Here is a 22579-nt window from a genome sequence, read left to right as displayed (position 1 = left end):
TTTTTTTACTTAGTTGATTAATCAGGGACAGAAATCACCAGACACTTTGACAATTGAGATTTTAAAGATTTGTTTCAACTGTCACAAATGAAAAAGTCAAGTCAACAGCATACAAAATATGCCTAATTTTAAAAAAAAATCTAACCCAGTGGAACATGTAAAATGTTATTTAAAAGCTATTTCATAGCTACTTACTATCTAAAAAGAAAACTGGAAAACTGGAAAATTACAAACATCTACAAGGTCAAAAGGAGAAAAATAATATGACAGCAAACACAAATTAATGAATTTGTCTATGAAAACTCCCTTCTAGTTCACCAACTGATGGATGACCATCAAATACACCTGCAGTCACATTTCAGCCGTAGAGATACAACCAGGGTTTCACTGCAGAAGAGAAGGATTTTGCCAAGTTCTTTCAAAACGTCAATATGCTTCAAGTAACACCAAAGCTAAGAGATTCCACTTGATTTCCAAAAGTATCTAGGTAGCCTGGGTGGTTTTGTGCCGGCAGCAGCCTCCTACCTTTGGTTTGCGAGTCTATATCCAAGAGGGGGGATTAATTAACCGCGTTTGAGCTGAAGTAGGCTGCGGTGACGAGCCCAGTGGCGATTGGCCGCCCGCCTGCCTGGCCCTGCCTTTATAATTTCCACTCGAGTGCATCTGGGCTCTTATACAAACCAACAGCAGCTTCTTCTGACATACACACACACATACACACACCGACAGACATCCAACACTTTTACACCATCTGATTAACAGCCTGGCACACACTGTGATTACAGGAAAACATAAATAAATACGAAAACAGTTGATTATTTTGACTACTGGAAGAGCTTTTCTGTGTCTCATTGCAACTTTTGTTTTTATTGCTGGGAAGGTGATCTCTCCATGCGTTTCTCTCACACACGGATTCTTTAAAAGAGGGAGAGGAAGAGAGACAGACAGACACAGAGAAAGTGAGCCAGACAGGGGGAGGTGGTGGGGAAAAGTAATCTTTCCCTTTAAAACCGGCTGGGCTCAAAGATAAAAGGAACTGGAAAACAGCAACTGAGAAACAACAGCTACAACGCATTGGAAAGATTGTTTTTTTTGGGGGGGTTACGTTTCAGAGGATAGCAGCCTGTTTCTCCTCTGAAGTTGGCTCCAGCTTTAGCAGCCGCATTGGATCCCACAGCCTATTGTGAGACTCCGGTGTACAATCCGGATCTCTGCCCCAACATGATCGCGGCCCAGGCCAAGTTGGTTTATCATCTGAATAAATACTACAATGAAAAATGCCAAGCCAGGAAAGCTGCCATCGCCAAAACTATCCGAGAAGTCTGCAAAGTAGTTTCGGATGTGTTGAAGGAAGTGGAAGTGCAGGAACCCCGTTTCATCAGTTCTCTCAATGAAATGGACAATCGTTATGAGGGTCTGGAGGTCATTTCACCCACAGAATTTGAAGTGGTGCTTTATCTTAATCAAATGGGGGTCTTCAACTTTGTGGATGATGGTTCCCTGCCGGGATGTGCCGTGCTCAAGTTAAGCGATGGGCGTAAAAGGAGCATGTCTCTTTGGGTGGAGTTCATAACAGCCTCCGGTTACCTCTCTGCTCGGAAAATCAGGTCCAGATTTCAGACCCTGGTGGCTCAAGCAGTGGATAAATGTAGTTACAGGGATGTGGTAAAGATGGTGGCAGATACCAGCGAAGTGAAACTGAGAATAAGAGATAGATACGTAGTGCAGATTACCCCAGCTTTTAAGTGCACGGGGATCTGGCCAAGAAGTGCTGCCCACTGGCCACTTCCCCACATCCCCTGGCCGGGACCCAACAGGGTAGCAGAGGTCAAAGCTGAAGGGTTCAACCTCTTATCCAAGGAGTGCCACTCTCTAGCAGGCAAACAGAGTTCAGCGGAGAGTGATGCCTGGGTCCTGCAGTTCGCAGAAGCAGAGAACAGATTACAGATGGGAGGTTGCAGAAAGAAATGCCTCTCGATTCTCAAAACCTTACGGGATCGACACCTGGAACTGCCAGGCCAGCCCCTGAATAATTACCATATGAAGACTCTGGTTTCTTACGAGTGCGAAAAGCACCCCCGGGAATCGGATTGGGACGAATCTTGCCTGGGCGATCGCCTCAACGGAATTTTACTGCAACTTATATCCTGCCTACAATGCAGGCGGTGTCCTCACTACTTCTTACCAAACTTAGACCTCTTTCAGGGCAAACCTCATTCAGCTCTGGAAAATGCTGCCAAACAGACGTGGCGACTGGCTAGAGAAATACTTACTAATCCCAAAAGTTTGGAAAAACTTTAGAGGACAATTTTAACAAGGGCCGAAATGATTCACAAGTCCTGATGAAAATTAAACTTCCTGTTTGAATCACAGTCAAATAGTCCACTTGACAATGCAAACAATAGCTTCTTTAAAAAGGAATTTACCTCTTATGCATCATGGGGGGGGGGGGGGTGGATAAAGGGGAAAGAAGGAAGGGGAGAAAAATTCAAACTCGAGAGTACTGAGACTTCTTTTCAAAGCATTTTTCATCTCCCCTGAAAAGTCCACAATACCTGGAAACAACTCGGCTGTAAGACAACACGATAGTGACTAGCCTGCCTATAAAATCAATGGATAACAACCTCTGGTGATTTTAGGTAACTCTGTCAGTGAGTAAATGATATTTGGATGTGTCATCTGAACAAAAGTCTAATGTACATTTTAATTTGTATCAAATATTGTGATCTCACATTGTCTTTGAAAGTGTGGATGTTGGTGTTTTGTGATTTGGTGAACAGAAGTTAAATTGCCATTTTTGGATACTTCAGGACATTCTCTGCTAATGGAGATACCATTTAAAGGTAGATTTTTCTCATGGTACTTTTGTTAACTGTCTTGGAAATTGTCTGAACTTAAAAAGTTTACATTTTTGTTTCAAATATATTGCTTGTTCTATTTCTAACATTCCATAAATATACTTGAAATGTTATTTAAATATATTCAGAAGAAATTTGGATTCTGCTTATATAATAACGCTTGAATATCTGAATTATATATTTGAAAAAATGCACTTGAAATACACTGGATAATTACTTTTGTGAATTAGATTTTAATTTCTGTTGCTGGTTTTTATTTAATTACAAGCTAATAAATGAAGTAAAAGAAAACTTATGTGTTTCAATTCAGAATTAATTTTTGATATTTGAAAATTTGCTATTATGCTTCATTTTAAAAATTAAGCCTACACATTCTTTAACACCTCAGAAATATACAAGTGTAATAAGAGAAAATAAATATAACTGAAAACCACTACAACTTTAACTACTACAGACTATCAACAACTGTCAGTTTCTTAAGTAGTAATTATCAGAACAGCAGTACAACTTTTTACAGGGTCAAAATATAATCCCACTTAGAAAAGATTTTCTTATTGAAGTTAGGTTTTCATTAGGAATATTAAAGAAAAGTCAGCTCACTAGAGCAAAGGCTATTGAATCTGGTTAATTTTTTATGAAATTCACCTTAACATATGAAGCAAAGAATAATACAATAAAGGGAGATGACTAATAGATGAAGTCTAGCCAGCAATAGTAAGATAAAGATTAGTTCTGATCTATAATAATATTTTGCTTGATAAAGATGCCAGAAAAACACTAAAATCAGAAATCTAACCAGCCTATGCCTAAAGGCAATGATAAAATTCAATACAAATGATGAAAATTAATTAATATTAAAAATGTATTTAAAATTATGTGATTTGTTTTGGAAGTGGAAGAGAGCAAAGAGTTTGAAGAACATCCTGTTTAAATTAAATATTTACAGTCAACAAGTGCTGAAAAGAGCAAACCAACTACACACCTTGAGTTAAAAGATTTGCTTCATGATTTTTAGTATGGCAAATATTGTTGCCCAAAGACCAATTCTCTGACATTTATTTTATTTGTCTAGTCAGTATTTGGACACTAGGCATGACTAGTTTATAATCCAGTACCAAATCTATTGGGAATTCATCTTTGAAAATGTTGGAATAATTATTCTTGAGAAATATTTTAATGAAAGATCTCTGCAAACCGTTTCCTTTCCTTTCCTACCTCTGGTCTCAAATACAGAAATTTCTATTTACAAAAGCTGGCTATAGAAAACAAAATACTGTGGTACAAGCAAATCCTAATATCATATCCTCCTTTATAACCCTACAATATAAACAAAACACAATAATTTATGTATCTTAAGTATGACCAAGTATTTTGTTTCATACATAAATACACACACCTTTCAGAAATATAGTTTAAAATCAAACAATGAAAAATCAGGGCTTTTTAGAAAATCAGTTTTTTGAAGCTTCTGGGAAAGCTTATATCGAACTAGTAATTCTTATTTTAAGGAAAAGTCAATTTAAAAATACAGGTAGAATGCCTTTAAGGTTTTTTTTTTAAACTTTCTACCTAAGCTTTCAGTAAATGATCCACATTGCTTCTATTTACACTTTTTTTTTTTGGAGGGGGTGGGGAATTAAAGGCATTACAATTAAAACCCACTCTTAGAGAAAAGCCCATCAAGTCTTTTGAGACAGTATGAGATCGCTGTTACCCCTAGGGATTTCAGGGCAATTGGCTTAACTACCAAATCTGCCCAAGTTCATACAAAGGCATTCGCTGAAAGACTGTAAAAATGTTCCTGCTGTGGTAATAGAGGATTTAAAATTATGAATATATTTGACTTTCATCATCTCAACACGAGTTAAAGAACCAGAGTTGCAGATATATTGCACCCATTTCCTTTGCACATAGAAAGGCAGAACACACTCCTTCCCCTTTTACTGGTTATTTTTAAAAACGAAGTCCACCAACCACACTTCCCTCCATCCATGTAAGAACTAAAATTATGCCACAAATTCACTGACGGTGTCAGTGGGTCCATTGGAGAACAGGTACTCACTTTGGGGTCGATCTTCTTGAAGGCAGGATCGTCTTCCTCTACCTCAAAGTAAATTTCCGTCGTGGTGATGGAGAGTGTCCCCTTGGCCACCACCACTGGGGCTATGAGTTGAGCCGGCGTGCTGAGGACCACGGGGCCTGCAAGACAAGCACAGGGCGTCAGGCGCTCGCCGGGCCGCCGAAGCCTTCGCCGTCCCGGAGGGAAGGGCACCACTATGAATACAGGTTTGGCTAACAGGCAGGCGTTTGTGAAAACGTTGCCTTATCTCATTTTCCAAGATATATAGTTCAAGGAACTCTGCCAGTCTGAAAACATTTAAACAATTTTTACACCTTAGTCTATCACGGATTCCAGAATGAATTATAATTTTGTAAAACACCAAAAGCTGCACTTCAGAAGCGCGAACCTTCCCCCAGAAAGACTGGATGGCGGGCTAAGGGTGCCAGCACTAACTACTTTGGAGGCGCAGGGGGACATCGCGCTTAGATTTTCCAATGAAAGCACAGTCTTTCCGAAGGGCTCGGACGGTCACAGTTACCCCAAAGACACAGGATTATGCAGAACGATGCCAGGGTCGAGAAAGCTGAGCTTCTCAAGGGACACTGAGGCGAGGGTATGGGGGGGTGGGGTGGAGAATGAGGCTAAAGAGGAAAGTCACAGTATTTCGGTCTCGCATCCTTTTAGGAAGGCCAAATTAATATCAATTGTACAGAAAGAACCTCAAAGTAGCAAGTACTTATCAAGCCACCTCTCATTTAGAAGAGGGTGAAAACACTAACCAGTGACCGTCTTCCTGGGGAGCTTAAGGCTGAAAACGGAGAAGAAACTTTAACAAGATTGTTCTCCTCAGAAAAACCGTCTGTGGGCACTAGTGAGGTTTCAACCTTCCAAGGAGAAGAAGGTGGACTTAGGGGCCCAAGGGCCTCTGAAAGTGTGCGGGCTAACGAGAGGAGGTCTGGCGTCGGATTCAATGGACCAGGGCTAAGCACAAGTAGGGAATTCGTGTATCGAAAAAAGGTATACTAATGCAACGGGGTCAGAGAAGTTATCTTAGGGAATCCGGGAGTACACCCACACACAGACACAAACGCACAGACAGACCCGAACACACACACACCGGAAACGGGAAGTAAGCGAGCCGTCGTTCGGACGCCAGGTAGCTCTTCTGCTATGGTCCTAAGAACTCTGCCTGCTCCCTTCAGAACAAAGAGTCAACTTTATCCGATAAAATGGCCCTTACTAGCGACAGTTAAGCAATGAGCCAGGTTCCCCCCCCCTTCCAAGCCAGAGCTCTCCAGGAGCCGGCAGGGGAGGGGAGAAAGCGGCGAGGGGAATGAGTGGGACTAGGCGGACCGGGGAGGAAAAGCGGTGCGTCTCCCGGCCTCGGGCCGTGTTCCGGGGCCTCGGCGGCCCGCAGCTCCCGGCGCAGCCAGTTTCAAGGAGGAGGGAGCCGGCCCGTGCACTGCCTGCCTTTATTCATTCGCATCTTTTCACAATAAGCACATAGACCAAATTAGCCCCGTATCATGGTATCTAACTGTCACGTTGTTTGTGTTTTACTTTGCTTTAACACTCAGTTTGCGATTCTACTGCACGGCAAAGTGTCAATTCCTTTGCCGAATTAAAAGAAAGGGACGAGAGTAATTTATTTCGTGTAAAAAGGAGTATTTGAAACAAACTGTTTCAGTGACAGCTTTCAGCCTTTGATTGTGACAGTTTGGATACTATTGACGCAAACTCTATTTTCTTTCATTTTATTGTTTTCTATCCCTTAATAAGCCAGTCTAGCCCCTTGACCCTAGTCAGCTGATGTGGATCACATGCGCCCGGTTGCCGGGTTCATTTTCCCTTTTACCCTCCATCTTCTTTCCGTTATTTCCACAGTGGGAGCCAAGCAGAATCGAGATCCACCTTGGCCCTGCAACGCTTTTCTTTCCAAAGGGCAAGGCGATCGATCCGAAGCGCCACTTTAAAGGCTCATCAATCTTAATCTAGGTTGCTCAAGTAATTATGCCTGATTCTCTTGTACGATTACAAGTGGATTTGGGTTTCTATTCCCCAGGCCCCTCTTCTTTGTGTTTATTGAAAGATTCGTACAGACAGCAGTTCGCTGATTTGCTGATCCATTTGCCCCTTTAAACAGACCATCTAAACCCCTCCTTTAACTCTTCAGCACCCAGGTTACTTCTCCAAGGCCACAGAATTTCCTTTCTATGTACTTTACTAATGGGATCTCAACAAAGAAAGAAATGAGCACGGGGATTTGGGGAAAGGTTGAGGTGATTTAGTTAGAAAACAATGAGTCCCACTAAATCTTTCCAGTCCTTGCTAATTTTCAGAAGACTCCATAGTTGTTTGGTGATTTCTGGTTTTATGCAGAGAACTGGTCACTCAGGGAAGTTTAAAAAAAAAGAGAGCAAAAAGTTCCTTTTAGGAAGAATAACATCCTCTGATTAAATCCACAGAATAAATGTTAAATCTTTAATCTAAATTGAGAAAAATCAGTAAATCTGTTAATTAAAAAAAAGAAATTACACATTAATGGGAAACCTACAAAAATCATATTTAACCATACCTTTTTATTTTCTGATTACCAAATCTAATTATTAAGTATACATTTTTTTGTAACTCCTAATGAGAACATGTTTTTTTGCTTAGTACTTTGCATTCCAGAAATAAAAAAGAGGTTCCTTCAGATTTAACTCTGAATTGGTTCTAGAGGGTTAAGACATTTTCTGGGAGAAGTGGTAGCCCTGAAAGTTCTCTTAGTGAGTACCTCTTTAAAAAAAACTACAAAATAAAACATTCAGTTTCAATAGAGTGCCATTTTTACATTTGTCCTTTGGAAATCTCCAATTACAACTTCCTGTACTACAGCATGTTTAAAGAGCATTGAGTCTTTTTGTTACAAACCTTCAGGGAGCAAACCAAAGATTGAGGGAATATGGAGTTAATCCACTACTGCCATATAGAGAAGATTATGTTTTTATCCCCTTTAGGGGAAAGTCTGGGTTTTAAGGATCTGATATTAAACTGTTTACATAAGGCATAATAATAATAACAGCAACAACTATAATAACTGCAGCACTTCCAGTGGGCACCCAGCTATCGGCATAACAACAACTGCAGCTATTTAATTTAGTATCTGGAAGTTCTGGAATCCCATCCAAACATAAATGCTCACTAAAAACAAAAGAGCACCATTTCCCAACACCAGGCAGAGGATATTCTGGCTGACTGTATTCTAGAAAGATACGGTGAGTGGCTACAAATGTAATTCTTTACTGTAGTTTGGGGATTGAACCTAAATATATTCATTGCTACCAGCACTGCTGTAACTAAAAACTGTGAACGATGGTTATTCAGTCGGCCTTTAGACAAATAGTATGTACATACAATAATACAAATGGATAATATTAAACTCCTCCCATTGTGCTATAAACCAGGGATTGATACAATTTCCCACCTGAGACAGTAATAGAAGACTTTCCTCCTGGAATTTGAAAGACCGGTTTAAAGAGCATTGACCCCATACTATTCTATGCAGATGAACAAAAGACTGTGTCATCATACTGGATGTTCATCAACAAATATTTTGAGCAAAGATCACTTTAAAAATGAAAAGAATGACAAAAAAGGGACAGCAATTCAATATTTAGTCCCAAAGGTTCTGGAGTCTGTTGTTGAACTTCATTTTAGACACAGTTTGGTAAATACATGTGTTTTGCATCTGTTAAGGGAAGTGTTAGATATATTGAAAGGTGGGATGTTTAAAAAAATCGTGAGTTTGGAAGGGTACCTTTAAAATCAGGAGACTAAATTTAGTACTTTTCCTACCTAATAATTTTATATTCACAAGCTCAAAATTAAATCAATAAGGACAATGTGAATTGAAAGTTTTAAGAACTATTCATTACGAAAGCAAAAAGGATGAAATTTAAAGTGAATTAGCAAACACTGTCCTTGGTCTTCTCAATTTTTATCTTATAAGAAAAAATCTTATTGATCTGGCAAATATTTGGTAAATAGGAAAGCATATTGAGGAGGGAAAGATATATTTATTGCATAGAACGTTACAAATTATTTTAGTGACAATGATAAATTACTCAATTTGCAATATGAAAAAAATATAATTTTGGGGGTTACAATTTAACCCCAGCAAAGGGATGAACTTTAAGATCCTGACAGTTGCCAGACGACAAGAAGGTTGCTGCCATACTTAGGAAAAGAATAAAAATCAAGAGGGTTAATTTAATATGCCTAAAATGAGGCAGTTAGATGGCTCAGTGGAGACAGCACTGGACCTGGAGTCAGGAAGTCCTGAGTTCAAATCCACCCTCAGTTACCAACTGTGTGACCCTGGGCAAGTCACTTAATCAGTTTGTCTTAATCCACTGGAGAAGGAAATAGCAAACCACTCTAGTATCTTTGCCAAGAAAATCCCATGGACATTATGGTCCAACAACAATGTATAAAATGAACATTTTTTGGAAACTAAGAATGTAAGTAACTGGACATCACATTTTAAATTAAAAACATTATTTCAAAACTCAATGGAGGGAATAATAAAGGCAGCCTAGTGAAGTGGATAGAGAGTAATGGCCAAGCATTACATCAGGAAAACCTGGGTTCAAACCCCCACTTATGATATTTACTAATTCTTTGATCCTGCACTAGTTATTTAATCTCCTTGTGCCCTAGGAATGTGCTATTAAGTAAGAGATGGTTGCTATCTGCCTTGGTGGAAGGAATTCCCACATCAGAATTCCCTAGGCAGAAGAGATCATAGCATTTGGCTAACTGCATTTTTAAATAAGGTAAAAAGACTTTAATATCAGTCAATCAACTAGTACTTATTAAGCACCTATTCTGTCAAGCCCTGGAAATACAAAGAAAAGCAAAACCAAAAAATAAACAAAAACAATTCTTGCTCTCAAGGAGCTCACTCAAAATAGCTTAAAATTAAGTACTGAATCATCTAAAGAGTATGGATTTGCTTGTTTGTTTGGGTGAGGGGAAGAGGAAGGGGAAGGAAGACGGTGAGGAAGGTGAAGCCTAAATCTTTAAAATAAATTGTAAGAGTCCAGGTTTAAAAGTTTTTCAGAGCCATACCCTTGCTCTGATTCTCAAACATCTAAAACTCTTCTCCCTGAAAAAGATCTTAATAAAACAATCTAGAAAAACTTCCTTCACTTTTAAAGAATGTTGATGGTTGATTAAAAAAGTACAAAATTATCTAGTAAAAACATAGTTATGACAATTCTTATACAATCAAGAAATGATAAGGAATTCATATTTATATTTTTAAATTCCAGGCTTCCAAAAAGACTTTGTCAAAGAATCCACTGATCCTAAATATCCTATTCATGTACCTGGGTAATTTTTTGGGCAGGTTCTATATCTGAGTTTGGACTGACATCTGTGGTCCCTTATAACTTTACATCTATGGTTGTATAATCTAATACTCCTCTACTTTTATTAGGCAGTTCTAAGTAAAGTATTACCTAGTCAACTGATTCTGAATGTAGTAGTCAGAGGTAGTCAGATTCCACTATCCTACCTTCCAAAGCAAGTCAAGTGTTTAAAAAGGTACCTTATCTTTTCAGAACTCACTGAACCTCTCAAAGCACCTAACTTACCTAGGAGGAATAACAAGCAGAGGGGAACACAGTAGTCCTCTTTCTTTTGAGCAATTACTATAATTTGATGTTCATTCTACCACATCAGAAAATTAAAATAATATTCCCTATTCAAGATTAAAATTATACTCCTTTTTGCCTATTTATTTACCTTAGTGTTTATCTTGAGAAATACGAAAGCTAACTTTTATGATGGAACAGCCTAAAACAAAACCTGATAGGTTCCAACTCTAGTTTTTCTCTTGTAATTTATCTGTAACATAGGTAATCTAGTAGGTGGAGAAAAAAATCTTTAGTGCATACCCTATCCCAAATTTGGGTGTGGGGAGGGATCTATAAAGATCTCTTTGATCACATATTTAGTAAAACATAAGTGAGCTGGATCTTACTAGCACATGTACTAATAAATTCAGAATTACTCAAACATTTGTTAAGTATGTGCCTATATGTTCCAGGTACTGTGCTAAGTAAGTTTGAGGGATGCAAAACCAAAAGTGAAATAGTTCCTGTCCTTAAGGAGTCTACATGCAAATGGGAAGGACAACATCTAGAAAAATAAGGCACAAAGTTACATACATACATACATACATAAACAAAATTAATACAAAGTAATTTTGGGAAGGAGGGTACTAGATGCTGGAAGGATCAGAAAAGGCTTCGTATAGAAAATGACACTTGTGCTTAGTCTTAAAAGACAACAGGGTTTCCAAGAAGTATAGGTAAGGGAGGAATTCATTCCAGTCATTTGTGACAACCAATGCAAAGACAGAGAGGAGGGAGATGGAGCAAAACATCACATGCTTGCATGGTCACAAAAGAGAGTAACATGTAATTAGACTGAAAAGATAGGTATGCACCAGGGTGTGAAAAAAGTTTTAAAATACAGAGAAAGGAAATTATATTTGATTTTAGAGCAGAGCTTCTGGACCTTTTTTGTGTTGTGGACCTTTTTTGTCAGTTCAGTGAAACCTATGGAACCCTTCTCAGAATCATATTTTTAAATTTATAAAATAAAATGCAAACATTACAAAGGAGACTGGTTATACTGAAAGTTATCAAATTATAATTTTTGAAAAATTACAAACTCCAGGTAAAGAGTCCCTTTTCCTAGAGGTAACAGAAAGGCACTGGAATTTACTGTGGTGGTTAGGAGGGGTTTAATATAATCAGACCAAAGCTTTAGTAATGGACTGGTGTGGGGAAAGTTTTGAGATAGAGAGACTAAATAGAAAGCTATTACAATAATTTTTGGAAATGCTGAGGGCCTAAAGTTTAGTGGTGGCCATGTGAGTAAAGAGACAGGGCCACTTATGAGCATTTTGTAGAAATAGAAGAGAGAAAATTTGGCAGCTGGTTGGGTATGTGGGATAAGTGAAAGTGAGCGCAGGAAGAATTAGGACACTGAAGTTTAGAACCTGGGTGTTTGGAAGGTGATGGTACACTCAAGTAATAAAAGTGACAGCTCTCTTAGAGCACTAAAGTAGCATTTAATGAAATAGAATACTTAAAATTTTACTATTATCTCAAGTTAAGCTACCAAAAGGTATTATCGAATGAGATACTATTTTAAAAGCACTTAGCACAGTACCAGGAACATAGTAGGTGCTTAATAATTGCTTGTTCCCTTCCCCTACTGGTTAATTTTTATGTACTAATATGCAGAATATAGCAATAATAAATTACACATGTTGTTTTATTTATACAGTATGTGTGTAAAAGACCATTTAAAATACTTGATTACGGAGGAGCCTCCTTCAGAGCTGCCCTGAGAATGATGCCTATTCCAGAATGTCATAGAGAAGATTTTCCCAGACCAGATGACTACAGGGGACATTTGTGACTTAAGCTGAAATGTGCTGATTAAATCAACACTGGGAGTGGGTTACCAGGTTACAACGAGATTTGATGTTATTTAATATTGATGACCGTTATTTTATTACTTCACTCTCTTATTTTTTCACGGTGTTCCTGTTTACTAAATTTTCTTGGCTACCTTGGTGATATGTAAATTCCCCCTCATTTTCACATGTCTTAACATCCCTAGAGGTCTGGCCAGGTTGAGTGAATGAATCATCTGGAACTTAAGACCATGCTGGGTAAACTCTACAGGGAGATACATCTGAGATGGCCTGAGGCCTTACTCCTCACTTTGTTCTACTTACTTGATAGACCAAAGGGGGAACTTTGCCTTTCTCGATTTCAAATGCTATTTGGCCATTCTCCTATTATTGCTAAACCCTTTACCCCAGTTTATACCTCTCTAGTAGGGCATGAAGCACCACTCCTTTCTTATATTCCCTCATTTCTGTAGCATGACTTTGCCATGTACTTCTTCATAGGACTGCTCTTAGTGACTATTGCAGCTTATGTCTGTACCAGTATGTTACTCCTGCCTTCAATGTCTCAGCCTAGATCAAGTTCTCTCAAGGTAACTGGCAGACCGACAGGCTTCTTGCAGCTCTAGGTCCAAAGAGAAGAAATGTAATTATTAGACCAAAGTGATTCCATTCTGTGACTAGCCCACTATTTTATGACTGTAAGATCTGTCTCTCGACATTGATATGTCCTTCAAATGTTTTCCATAAAATCCCCACTCATGAGATATTAGCACATGCCCTAATCTGACCACTGCTTGACCAATACATTCCTGTTCCCCTCTTGTACTGTGTAAAAATTGTATGAAAGTCAAAGAACCATCATGGCTTCCAGATCCTTGAACCCAATTTGTTTTTGCAACTGCATGCCTTGCTAAATAAATCACCTTCTGGATTTAAAAAAACAACAAAAGTAAAAAAGAAAAAAAAAACCTTGATTACATTATGTTAACTTATTTCTGGAAATAGTTTGAACTTTTATTAATGAGACTATATTTGAAAAAGTTTTAAAAGCAGAATAGACAGAAAAGACCCCCCCCCAAATTCCTGAAAAACTGACTGTTCTTATGTTCTTTGACTGGATATTTATTTTCTACTGATAGAACATGAAAAAGTACAAGCTTATATAATATTCAAGCAAAAAGATGGGCCTATGAGAAGAGGATAGACAAAATAGTGTCACTTTCCAGTTTTCTTGACTGCTTAAGTAACATACTAATCATAAGTTTACTATTTGGGACACACATTAAAGTAAAAATATTTTGAAAGGGGACAAAAATAGTTTAATCCAGTTGGTGGTTATTAAAATCCCTAAGCTACTTTTACTGAAAATAAAATTTAGCACCATCAAGAAAGTTGATTTTGTTATACTTTTCTTTTTTCTCTTCTCCCTGGGGTAGGCACCAACTTGACTATCTGATAGCTAGGAACTGACTGGCAAAGTCTACGAGGGTAGTTCTTTGTATAGTGACTATGGTCATGCAAATACTGTTGTTACTTGCCCCTTCTGCTGCAGCGCTTAGCTGAAGTACTTTTGGGTTCTTCCTTGGCTTGATAAGTAACTCAGAATACATGGAAGAGGAAATAATCAAATGTTTTCAGTACATCATTCATTTGTCCCTAAAAATGTTTTTTGTTGCTACTAAACAGCTCAGATGCCAAATTACAATAATAATGACAAAAAGTTTCTTCCAAAAATGTTCTGAGTCACTTTCTTCAGATATAGCCAGCACCGCTAAGGGACTACTGTGGGCAGCAGCAACGAATTAATGCAAACTTCAATGACTTTTTCTTCCCTCTAATATCTAATTTAGCAGGATCATAGAATAAATGAAAAAATAATTTCATAATTTACTATATGAAAACTCTGTATTAAGTTCTGGGGAATACAAATAGAAAAAGTAATAACCAGAAATACAAATACATTTTTAAACTATTATATATTTAGAGGTAGAAGGGGCCTTAGAGGCCATCAAATCCAAATCTTTCCCTTTACAGTAGAGGAAACTGATCCTTGAGTAGTAAAGACTTGCCCAGGATCACATAGGTCCTAATCATTAGTGATAGGCTTTGACCTCCAGGTCCTCTAATGCCAGAATCAGAAAGTGGTCTAACTTACTTCATACTGTGTTTTATTTTTTACAAAGCTCTTTAAGTAAGTTATTATATTAGACCTTGAAAACAATGGTGTGAGATGAAAAAGGAATTAATAATCCTTATTTTACAGATTAGGAAACCAATTCACAGTAAAGCAAACCTAAAGTGACAGAGCCAGAAATGGAAGCAAGGTCACTTGGTTACAAATGAAGTACTCTTTCTACTAATACATAGCTGCCCCTACCAACTTACTACCAAAGAGATTTAGGAAGCAGGGGTAATAAAAAGGATTATTTCTCATATTGTTTAATTTTGCAATTAAATTCTGTCCATATTTTGAGCAGCTGATAGGACTAATATCCACACAGGTCTGATTAAAATAATTTAAATAATAATCCAGATGTAGAGGGATGTTTTGGAGCATTTAGGCATTGGAAGTCAACAAATGCTACAAATCAGAATTTAATTTATTGTTTTGTTAATTGTCTATACTTTAAAAAGTGGTAGAGAATTAATAATGCAAATTAGTCTTAAAAGTGTGTCCTGTACTTTCAGAGAGCTGGTTGTTAAACAATGATCAACATACTATTTTAAGTGTGTTAGAAACTTAGTTGAAAGTCATATTACAATTCTGTAGTACCCACAAATTTCCAGGATGGTATTACATTTGTTTCTGTTGAAAGCATCTTGGAATGTAAGTTAATTTCACAATAAAAAAAAGAAGTCTGCAAAGGAAGAAAAAATGTTCCAAATGTAAGATGGGTTTTTAAGGAAGGCAAAGAATTATTTTGAAAAATTTGTGAGATCAAAGATGGGTGAAATATCAAAAGATGGATTCCATTTAAAAAAATGGTTGAATAAAGTTGTCCAATGGTATCATGGCTATGCTAATTAGGCAAGATATTCTTTTAACATAATTTTCAATACTGTACTTCATAGTGTGGCAAAACAAAGGCGAATAGTTTTAGAGTATTTTAAAGTCATGAATATTTTTGTATTTTGTAAAACTGGATTCAGTAAAGTTTTCTGTTTTTTTTTAAACAGAACCTGAGTTGACTTTTAAATAGTCTTGCAGGGTTTGCATAGACTTCCATTACAGAACTGAAGATCAAGGGGCAAGGAGGTTAGAGATTCAGGGCAAAACCTTTATTATTTTGTCTGGTCCTACATAAGGCTTTAGAAACCTAAAGCTGGAAATTTAAAGACAGCATTTGTTAGAAGTAGGGATGGGTAAATGTGGCTTTTCAACTTTGGAACTTTGTGGGCTCTAAATTTCAAAATGAACTTGAATCCTTTGGGGATAGTATTTATGACTGGCAAAACAACTTCCTGATTCAAAGAGAAAAAAAGGGGGCTTATAAAAAGGCTCATAAGGCTTGTTGGACATCAAATAGCTTTTACAAAACAACATTTTGATGAGTTAAGTGTGAGTGAGTAAGGAACATATGGATTAAATTTCCCTTGAATACACATGGGTTTAAAAATTAAGGGGAAAAAAGTAGGCGAAAATGCATTTGGGGTTTCAGCAAACCTAAAATGTTTAAAAGACATTCTGATACAGAATCTTAGGCTCTTGCAAATCTAGTTAGAAATCAGTAACTGAAAATATATAAAAGGATATGGTCAAACTTCTTTATGATAGTAGTGTTGGAGAATTCTCATACCTTCATGGGCTAATGTAAGGCTTTTATTGTATAATAGTAGATATGTTTCAGAAGATATAATCTGACCCAAAATATAGTCAAATCTATATGATAACTAGATGTTAATTAACATTTTGAGTACTGTTTGGCTCACAAACTGTTTCTCTCTTTTATTATTCAAGTTCTCTCTGAAAAATTCAGCTTTTACAAGTGTATCTTTGCATACAAACTCATGTTCAAGAATCTTGAGCTATTTAGTCTTTTCCCCCTTCCCTGAAATATTGTCTGACTCTTCCTGAGTTCTGTTCTATACAAAAAAGTGAAGTAGAGAAGCAATGATCTAATATATTCAACCTTTAAAAGCATTTACCTTAGTTATACATATACTTCGTGTTAAAGCACTCTAGGGGCCTGAAGTACTTGCATATTTATCATAATTCTCCATTCTATTTGGTTAGAAGAGACCTAATTATTCACTGCAATAAATACTTGGTTATTCCAATTAATAAGGATAACATTATCATACATAATCCAAGATGCCATGGTATTTCAGTCCTTTGAGACACAAGTCGATCATATAAAAATGTAAGACACTCAAATATTCCTTGAATGAATGAATGAAAGAATGTACTCAAATATAAGGAGATAGAAAGGGACTCTATCAGGAAGAATCTAAAAGGTCTGGTACCTACTCACTTCTTTGATCCAATGGGTAACAATGAAATTGCAGAAGATGTAAACATAATCTCTGAATAACTAAAAAAAAAAAATGACCAAGTTGAATTAAGTCATTAGGAACAGCACCTCCAGGCATTTGATTAAAGGGAGGGTAATCATCATTTTGGATAACCTTACATTAATTCTATCCTCTGTCTTTTAACATAAACCTACTATGTTATCTGTTTCTCACTTTTTGTCCTAAATTCCAGGAACACATTTTCTCTGAGTTCTAAGATATTTGCCCTGTCTTTTTTTGGCCCCCAAATTTTAGGCCTATTCCTTTTTAAACCCTTTTGTGTTTTTTCCAAGTCTTTTGTAACATTTTTATCATATATTGATGTTCACATATATTTACTACTCTTAAAATAATATCATAAATCTGTAGTTAAACAGCATCTTTGGCTTTGCAGTAGATAATGACTATAAATTCATGGTATTATTTTAGAGTAATTTTTAGATATTGGGTATATTATATAAATAACACATTACGGTAATTTACAGTATTATTTTGGAGTGATTTGCAGATTTTTCCTTTCCTACTTCTACTAGATGGGTGGGTTTTATTTTTCCTTTCTTCTTTCTTAAAGGGTTGAATAATTTTTCTAAAAATTCACTTTTATTTTTACCTTCAAATTCTCTCCTTCTCATATACCCCTCTCTCCTTGAGAAAGTAGGAAAAAATAAAACACATTAGAAACATGTATAGTTAAGCAAAATAAATTCCTCCATTACCCCTCTGTCTGGAGATGGGTAGCATGTTTCATCATGAGATGGTAAGTATATTTATTTTTTTAATATTATTACCAATAACAGTAACATACTGTCCTTGAAAACAAGAACTCTAAGAGACAAAAGGTTGAATGATTTATTGTGACACCTTGAGTAAATTATTAAAATAGCATGGAATGGAATTAGGTTCTTGACTTTTAGACATCTTTCACAGTCAAAGTTAAGTTGAAAATTGGGCAATTATATAATTAAATAGATGGAAACTGTTAACCTGGGTAATATGGGCCAAAATAACAATATCTTCTTTCAACAGTGGGGGTTTTCTTTGCCTGGATTCATAAGATAACTGTCTCAAGTATCCAGTTTTCTTTTATGTAAATACATTAATTAATAAAAAATTTTTCCAGAGCCTATTTAGTAAGGTGATAAGCTGGGCACTTTAGGGACAAAAATAAACGTACGGCATGGTGCCTGCCATCAAAGAACTTACAATCCAGTGTGGGAGATAATACAGGTACACAAATACTAAAATTAGAAGATAACTTCCGTAACAGTGGTACAAGCAAGGCTGTATACAAGTTCAGGGGAGGGATGGATCAGTTTTTTTTCTAGGAACAATCAAGGTAAACTTCATGGAGGAAATAGAATTTGAGATGGGTCTTGAAGTACGGGTAGGATTTCAAAAGGAAGAGAGGAGAGGACCCTAGGTAGAGAGAATGACACACGCTGCTCCAGTATATGATTAAAGAACAGGTCTTATGTTTTTCACATCTATTTCAAACCATGCATAAAAGCAATTCCCACTCTAATATACCAGACTAGGTCATCTAGCCTTAACAACACATTTATTAAGTGCCTACTATTTTTGAGGCACTGTGCTAAGTGATGGGGATATGAATAAAAGGAAAAAAGAAAAGTCATAAAAACAGCTCCTGCTCTCAAGCTTATAGTCCAATGGTGGAGATAACGGGCAAAGAACTATTTAAAAAAAAACAAAATACATACAAAATAAATTGGAGGCGATCTCAGAGGGAAGGAACTAAAGGAGAACTAGGAAAGGCTTCTTACAGAAAATAGGACTTTAGCTGAGATTTGAAGGTAGCCAGGAGGTGAAGATGCAGAGGGAAAGAGTTCTAAGCCTGTGAAAATGTCTGGGGTTGGGAGATGGGAGTATCACCTTCAAAGAAAAGCAAAGAGGTGAGTGTCATTGGATTCCAAAATAAGGTATAAGTAGACTAGAAAGGTAGGAAGGGGTTAGGTGACAGGCTGTAAAAGCCAAGCAGAGGATTTACATTTGATCCTTCAGATAACAGGAAGCCACTGGATGGGAAGGAGAAGACTGACATGATCAGACCTACATTTTAGGAAGATCTATTTGAAGGGAGATTCTTAAGGTTGTGCGGAGAAACTTGAAGCAGAGAGACTCATCAACAGGCCATTGTAATAACCCAGCTATGAGGATATGAAGGCCTGGGGTAGTAGCAGTGTCACAGGAGAAAAGTAGTTATATACTTGAGATTCTGTGAAAGTAGAAACAGGACATGGAAACTGATTTGATATGGGAGGTGGTGAGAGAGTGATGAGTCCAGGATGACACCTACATTAGGAACTAGGGTAACTGGAAGGATGGTGATACCTTGGACAGGAATGGGGAAATTTGGAAAAAGGGAGGTTTTGGAGTAAAAGATAATGAGTTCAATTTTAGATATGTTGATTGTAAGATTGCTATGAGACATTCTGTCTGAAATGTCCACTATACAGAGATTAAAAGACTAGAGATCAGGACAGAGGTTAGGGCTGAATAAATATGTCTGAAAATCATTTGTATATAGATGATAATTGAATTCATGGGAGCTGATAAGATTATTAAGTGAAACAGCATCAAGGAAGAAGAGAAGAGGGTCCAGGACAGAGACTTGGGAGACAGCCATGGTAAAGCAGATAAGCAACCTGGATAAAGATCTAGGAAAGGAGATTGAGAAGGAGTAGTCAGGTAGGGAAAAAAGGGAGAGAACAGTATTATGAAAACTTAAAAGAATCAAGGAGAAAAGGGTGGTTGACAGCGTCAAAAATTGTAGAGAGGTAAAGAAGCATGAGAAGTAGGAAAAAACCATTAGATTTGGTAATTAAGAGGTCATTAGTACTTTTAGAGAGAGCAACTTTGGTTGAATGATAAGGTTAGAAACTAGAGAGCAGAGAGAGAGAGACAGAAAGGGGGAAGAGAGAGAGAGAGAGAGAGAGAGAGAGAGAGAGAGAGAGAGAGAGAGAGAGAGAGAGAGAGAAAGCGAAGGTACCTATTGTAGACATCCTCAAAGAGTTTAGACACTAAAGGGAGAAGACAGGATGACAGGTAGTAGGAATGGATGGGTCATAGAAAAATTTTTTGAGGTTGGGGGAGACATGGGTGTGTTTGTAGGTATCAGGAAAGCAGCTGGTAGAAAGGGAGAGATTGAAGTTTCATGAGATGGTAGGGATGATAGAGGGGGAAATCTGCTGGAGAAGACAGAATGGAATGGGATCACTAGTAGGTGTAGAGGGTTAGCCTTGGCAAGGAGAAGGGACACCTCTTCATATAAGACAGGGATGAAGGAGAAGGCAACTGAATTGTGTGAGATGAGAAAGTAAGTGGAAGAAGTTCTTGGCAAATGGCCTTAATTTTTTTTTTCAACCAAATGAGTCAATGTCATCGGCTATAGGGTGTGGGGAAGCAGAGCCATGGAAGGTCTGAGGAAGGAAGAAAACGTTTGGTTTAAAAGACTGTGCTTAAAGAAGGTAGAATCTATCACCTCTTGAAGTAGCACACTGCACTTTTGGACAGCTCTAATTACTGTCTTGACATCAAGCCTACATTAGACTTTTTGCAACTTCCTTCCATTGCTCCTGGTTCTATCCTCTGGGGCCAAACCCCCCCCCAAAAAAAAAACCAACAAAAAAACCCAACCCAAGTCTAATCCCTCCTTTACATCATAACCTTTAAAATACTGGAAGATAACTAACCTTCCTTCTCCCCACCCCTCACCCCCAGACTTAATCTCTCCAGCCTGATTTTATACATCTGAGATGTTACCTCCCTATTTGTTATTTTTATTCTGTCACTTCCTGCATAAAAGATCAAACTCATTTGCAGGAAAAGCAGAAATAAACAAAAAAAGAACTGAGCAGCTTTGCATTCTCCAGTGATGATTCTCTACTCTAAAAGCATCTTCTCTTTTCTCTCAATGTAGCTAAGCCAAAAGGGCACTGCTCTGCTAGCCTCAATTCATTCTCAGTTTCAACATTCTTGAAACTGTTGTTACATGATGATGCTATCCTCTTTAATTATCCTTTTATCTTACCTATTACCTTACCTTGATTCCTGATTCTGACATTTTTTTTAAAAGTCTAAGGTGGTTGATGAGTCTACTGTAAATTCTTATCAGTCTTCAGATAAATTCAATTTTCCCTCTTCATTGGAATTGTTTCCCTTTATATCTTCTGAATTTGTTTTATCTATCTATCTATCTATCTATCTATCTATCTATCTATCTACTATGTCTTCAGAAACAACATGCAAACAACTATTTACAAATAAGCTATATAAACTAGGCAGAATCAACAGAGAAGGCACTAGCATTAAGAGAGATCAAAAAAGACTTCCTGTAGAAATCTTTCTAAGGAATTTTAGTTGGGACTTGAAGGAAGCCAGGAGGCAGAGAAGGAGAGAATTCCACATATGGGGAATCATAGTGAAAATGCTAAAAATTGGGAGATGAGAGTGTATGAGGAACAGAAAAGAGGGGCTATAAGGTGAAAGAATACTGTAAAGGTAAGAGGGGGTCAGGTTATAAAGGGCTCTGAATGCCAAAGATAATTTTATTTTTGATCCTGGATGTGATAGAGGGCCACTGGAATTTACTGAGTAGTGAGTGACATGGTCAGACCTGTACTTTAGGAAGATCAGCTGAGAGGAGGATGCAATGGAGTAGGGAAAGACTTGTGGCAGGGAGACCAATCAGAAAGCTATTGTGATAATAGTCCAGCCTTGAGTTGATGATGGGCAGCACCAGGGTGGTAGGAATATAAGAAGAAGAGGGAGATATGTTATAGAGGTAAAATCTACAGGAAATGGGGCAGTTACATGGTAACAGTGAAGGGAAAAAGATGGACAGCCCAAGTGTTAACACTAGTAATCACCTAATATAAAAAGAATCCAGAGTAAGATCTCCAGCACATTGGGTAAAATTTAAGATCCAGATAAAGAATGTAGATGAACTTGGGACAGAATGTGAAGGCATGGCTAGGTTATAAACTGCAAACAAGGAGAAAATATTTATCACATGATGAAATTATAGATTCACTACAGTTGTTGTTATTGAGCCATTCAGTCAAGTCTGACTCTTTGTGACTCCACTTTGGGGTTTCTTGGCAAAGATACTAGAGTGGTTTGCCATTTCCTTTTCCAGCCTGTTTTACAGCTGAGAAATAGAGGAAAATGGGGTTACATGACTTGGCCAGGGAGACAGCTAGTAAGTGTCTGAGGCCAGATTTGAACTCATGAAGATGCATCTTCCTGGTTACAAGCCCAGTGATCTATCCACTTTGCCCCTTAAATATAATTATAATGTAAGTGATAATAGAAAAACAAAGGATTATCATTATCATAATAGTTTTCAATGACATCTGTACCTTAGTTACAGTTCAAAGACCTATAAAAACTGTAGTCTGAATTTTGATAAGGAGATTTCAGATGAAATGCAATTCTACAACATTACTCCTCATTGTTGCCAGATGTGCCAAGAAAAAAACATTCAAATGCAAATGAACTGTATGTCATGTGTGGGACACAGTTGAAGATGCAAGATGAATATCATTCATTTCTAACATCACACAGCAAACAAATCAATTATAAATATGTTATGCTTTATTTTGTGAAACAAACAAAACATACTCTCAAAGCCAAATCTGAGCCAAAAGTGAT

General features: G+C 37.3%; 2 protein-coding genes across 6 annotated transcripts in view; one reads left to right on the top strand and one right to left on the bottom strand.

The window, feature by feature from the left end:
* Positions 1-22579, bottom strand: part of NBEA (neurobeachin) — a 768499-nt gene that overhangs the window by 206588 nt on the left and 539332 nt on the right. For 4 of the 5 annotated variants that reach the window (XM_036747790.1, XM_036747792.1, XM_036747793.1 and 1 more), the window contains one exon: positions 4921-5057. In XM_036747790.1, coding sequence (XP_036603685.1) covers positions 4921-5057 — 137 coding nt within the window. Of the gene's footprint in view, positions 1-4920; positions 5058-6037; positions 6110-22579 lie in introns of those variants that run through there. The other variant, XM_036747789.1, reaches the window with a different exon arrangement.
* MAB21L1 (mab-21 like 1) lies at positions 1222-2301 on the top strand. Its single transcript, XM_036747794.1, has one exon. The coding sequence runs from the start codon at positions 1222-1224 to the stop codon at positions 2299-2301; it is 1080 nt and encodes a 359-aa protein (XP_036603689.1).

This window comes from Trichosurus vulpecula, chromosome 2 (assembly GCF_011100635.1).
Source record: "Trichosurus vulpecula isolate mTriVul1 chromosome 2, mTriVul1.pri, whole genome shotgun sequence".
NCBI lineage: Eukaryota > Metazoa > Chordata > Mammalia > Diprotodontia > Phalangeridae > Trichosurus > Trichosurus vulpecula.
This window is presented reverse-complemented; position numbering and strand designations above follow the sequence as displayed.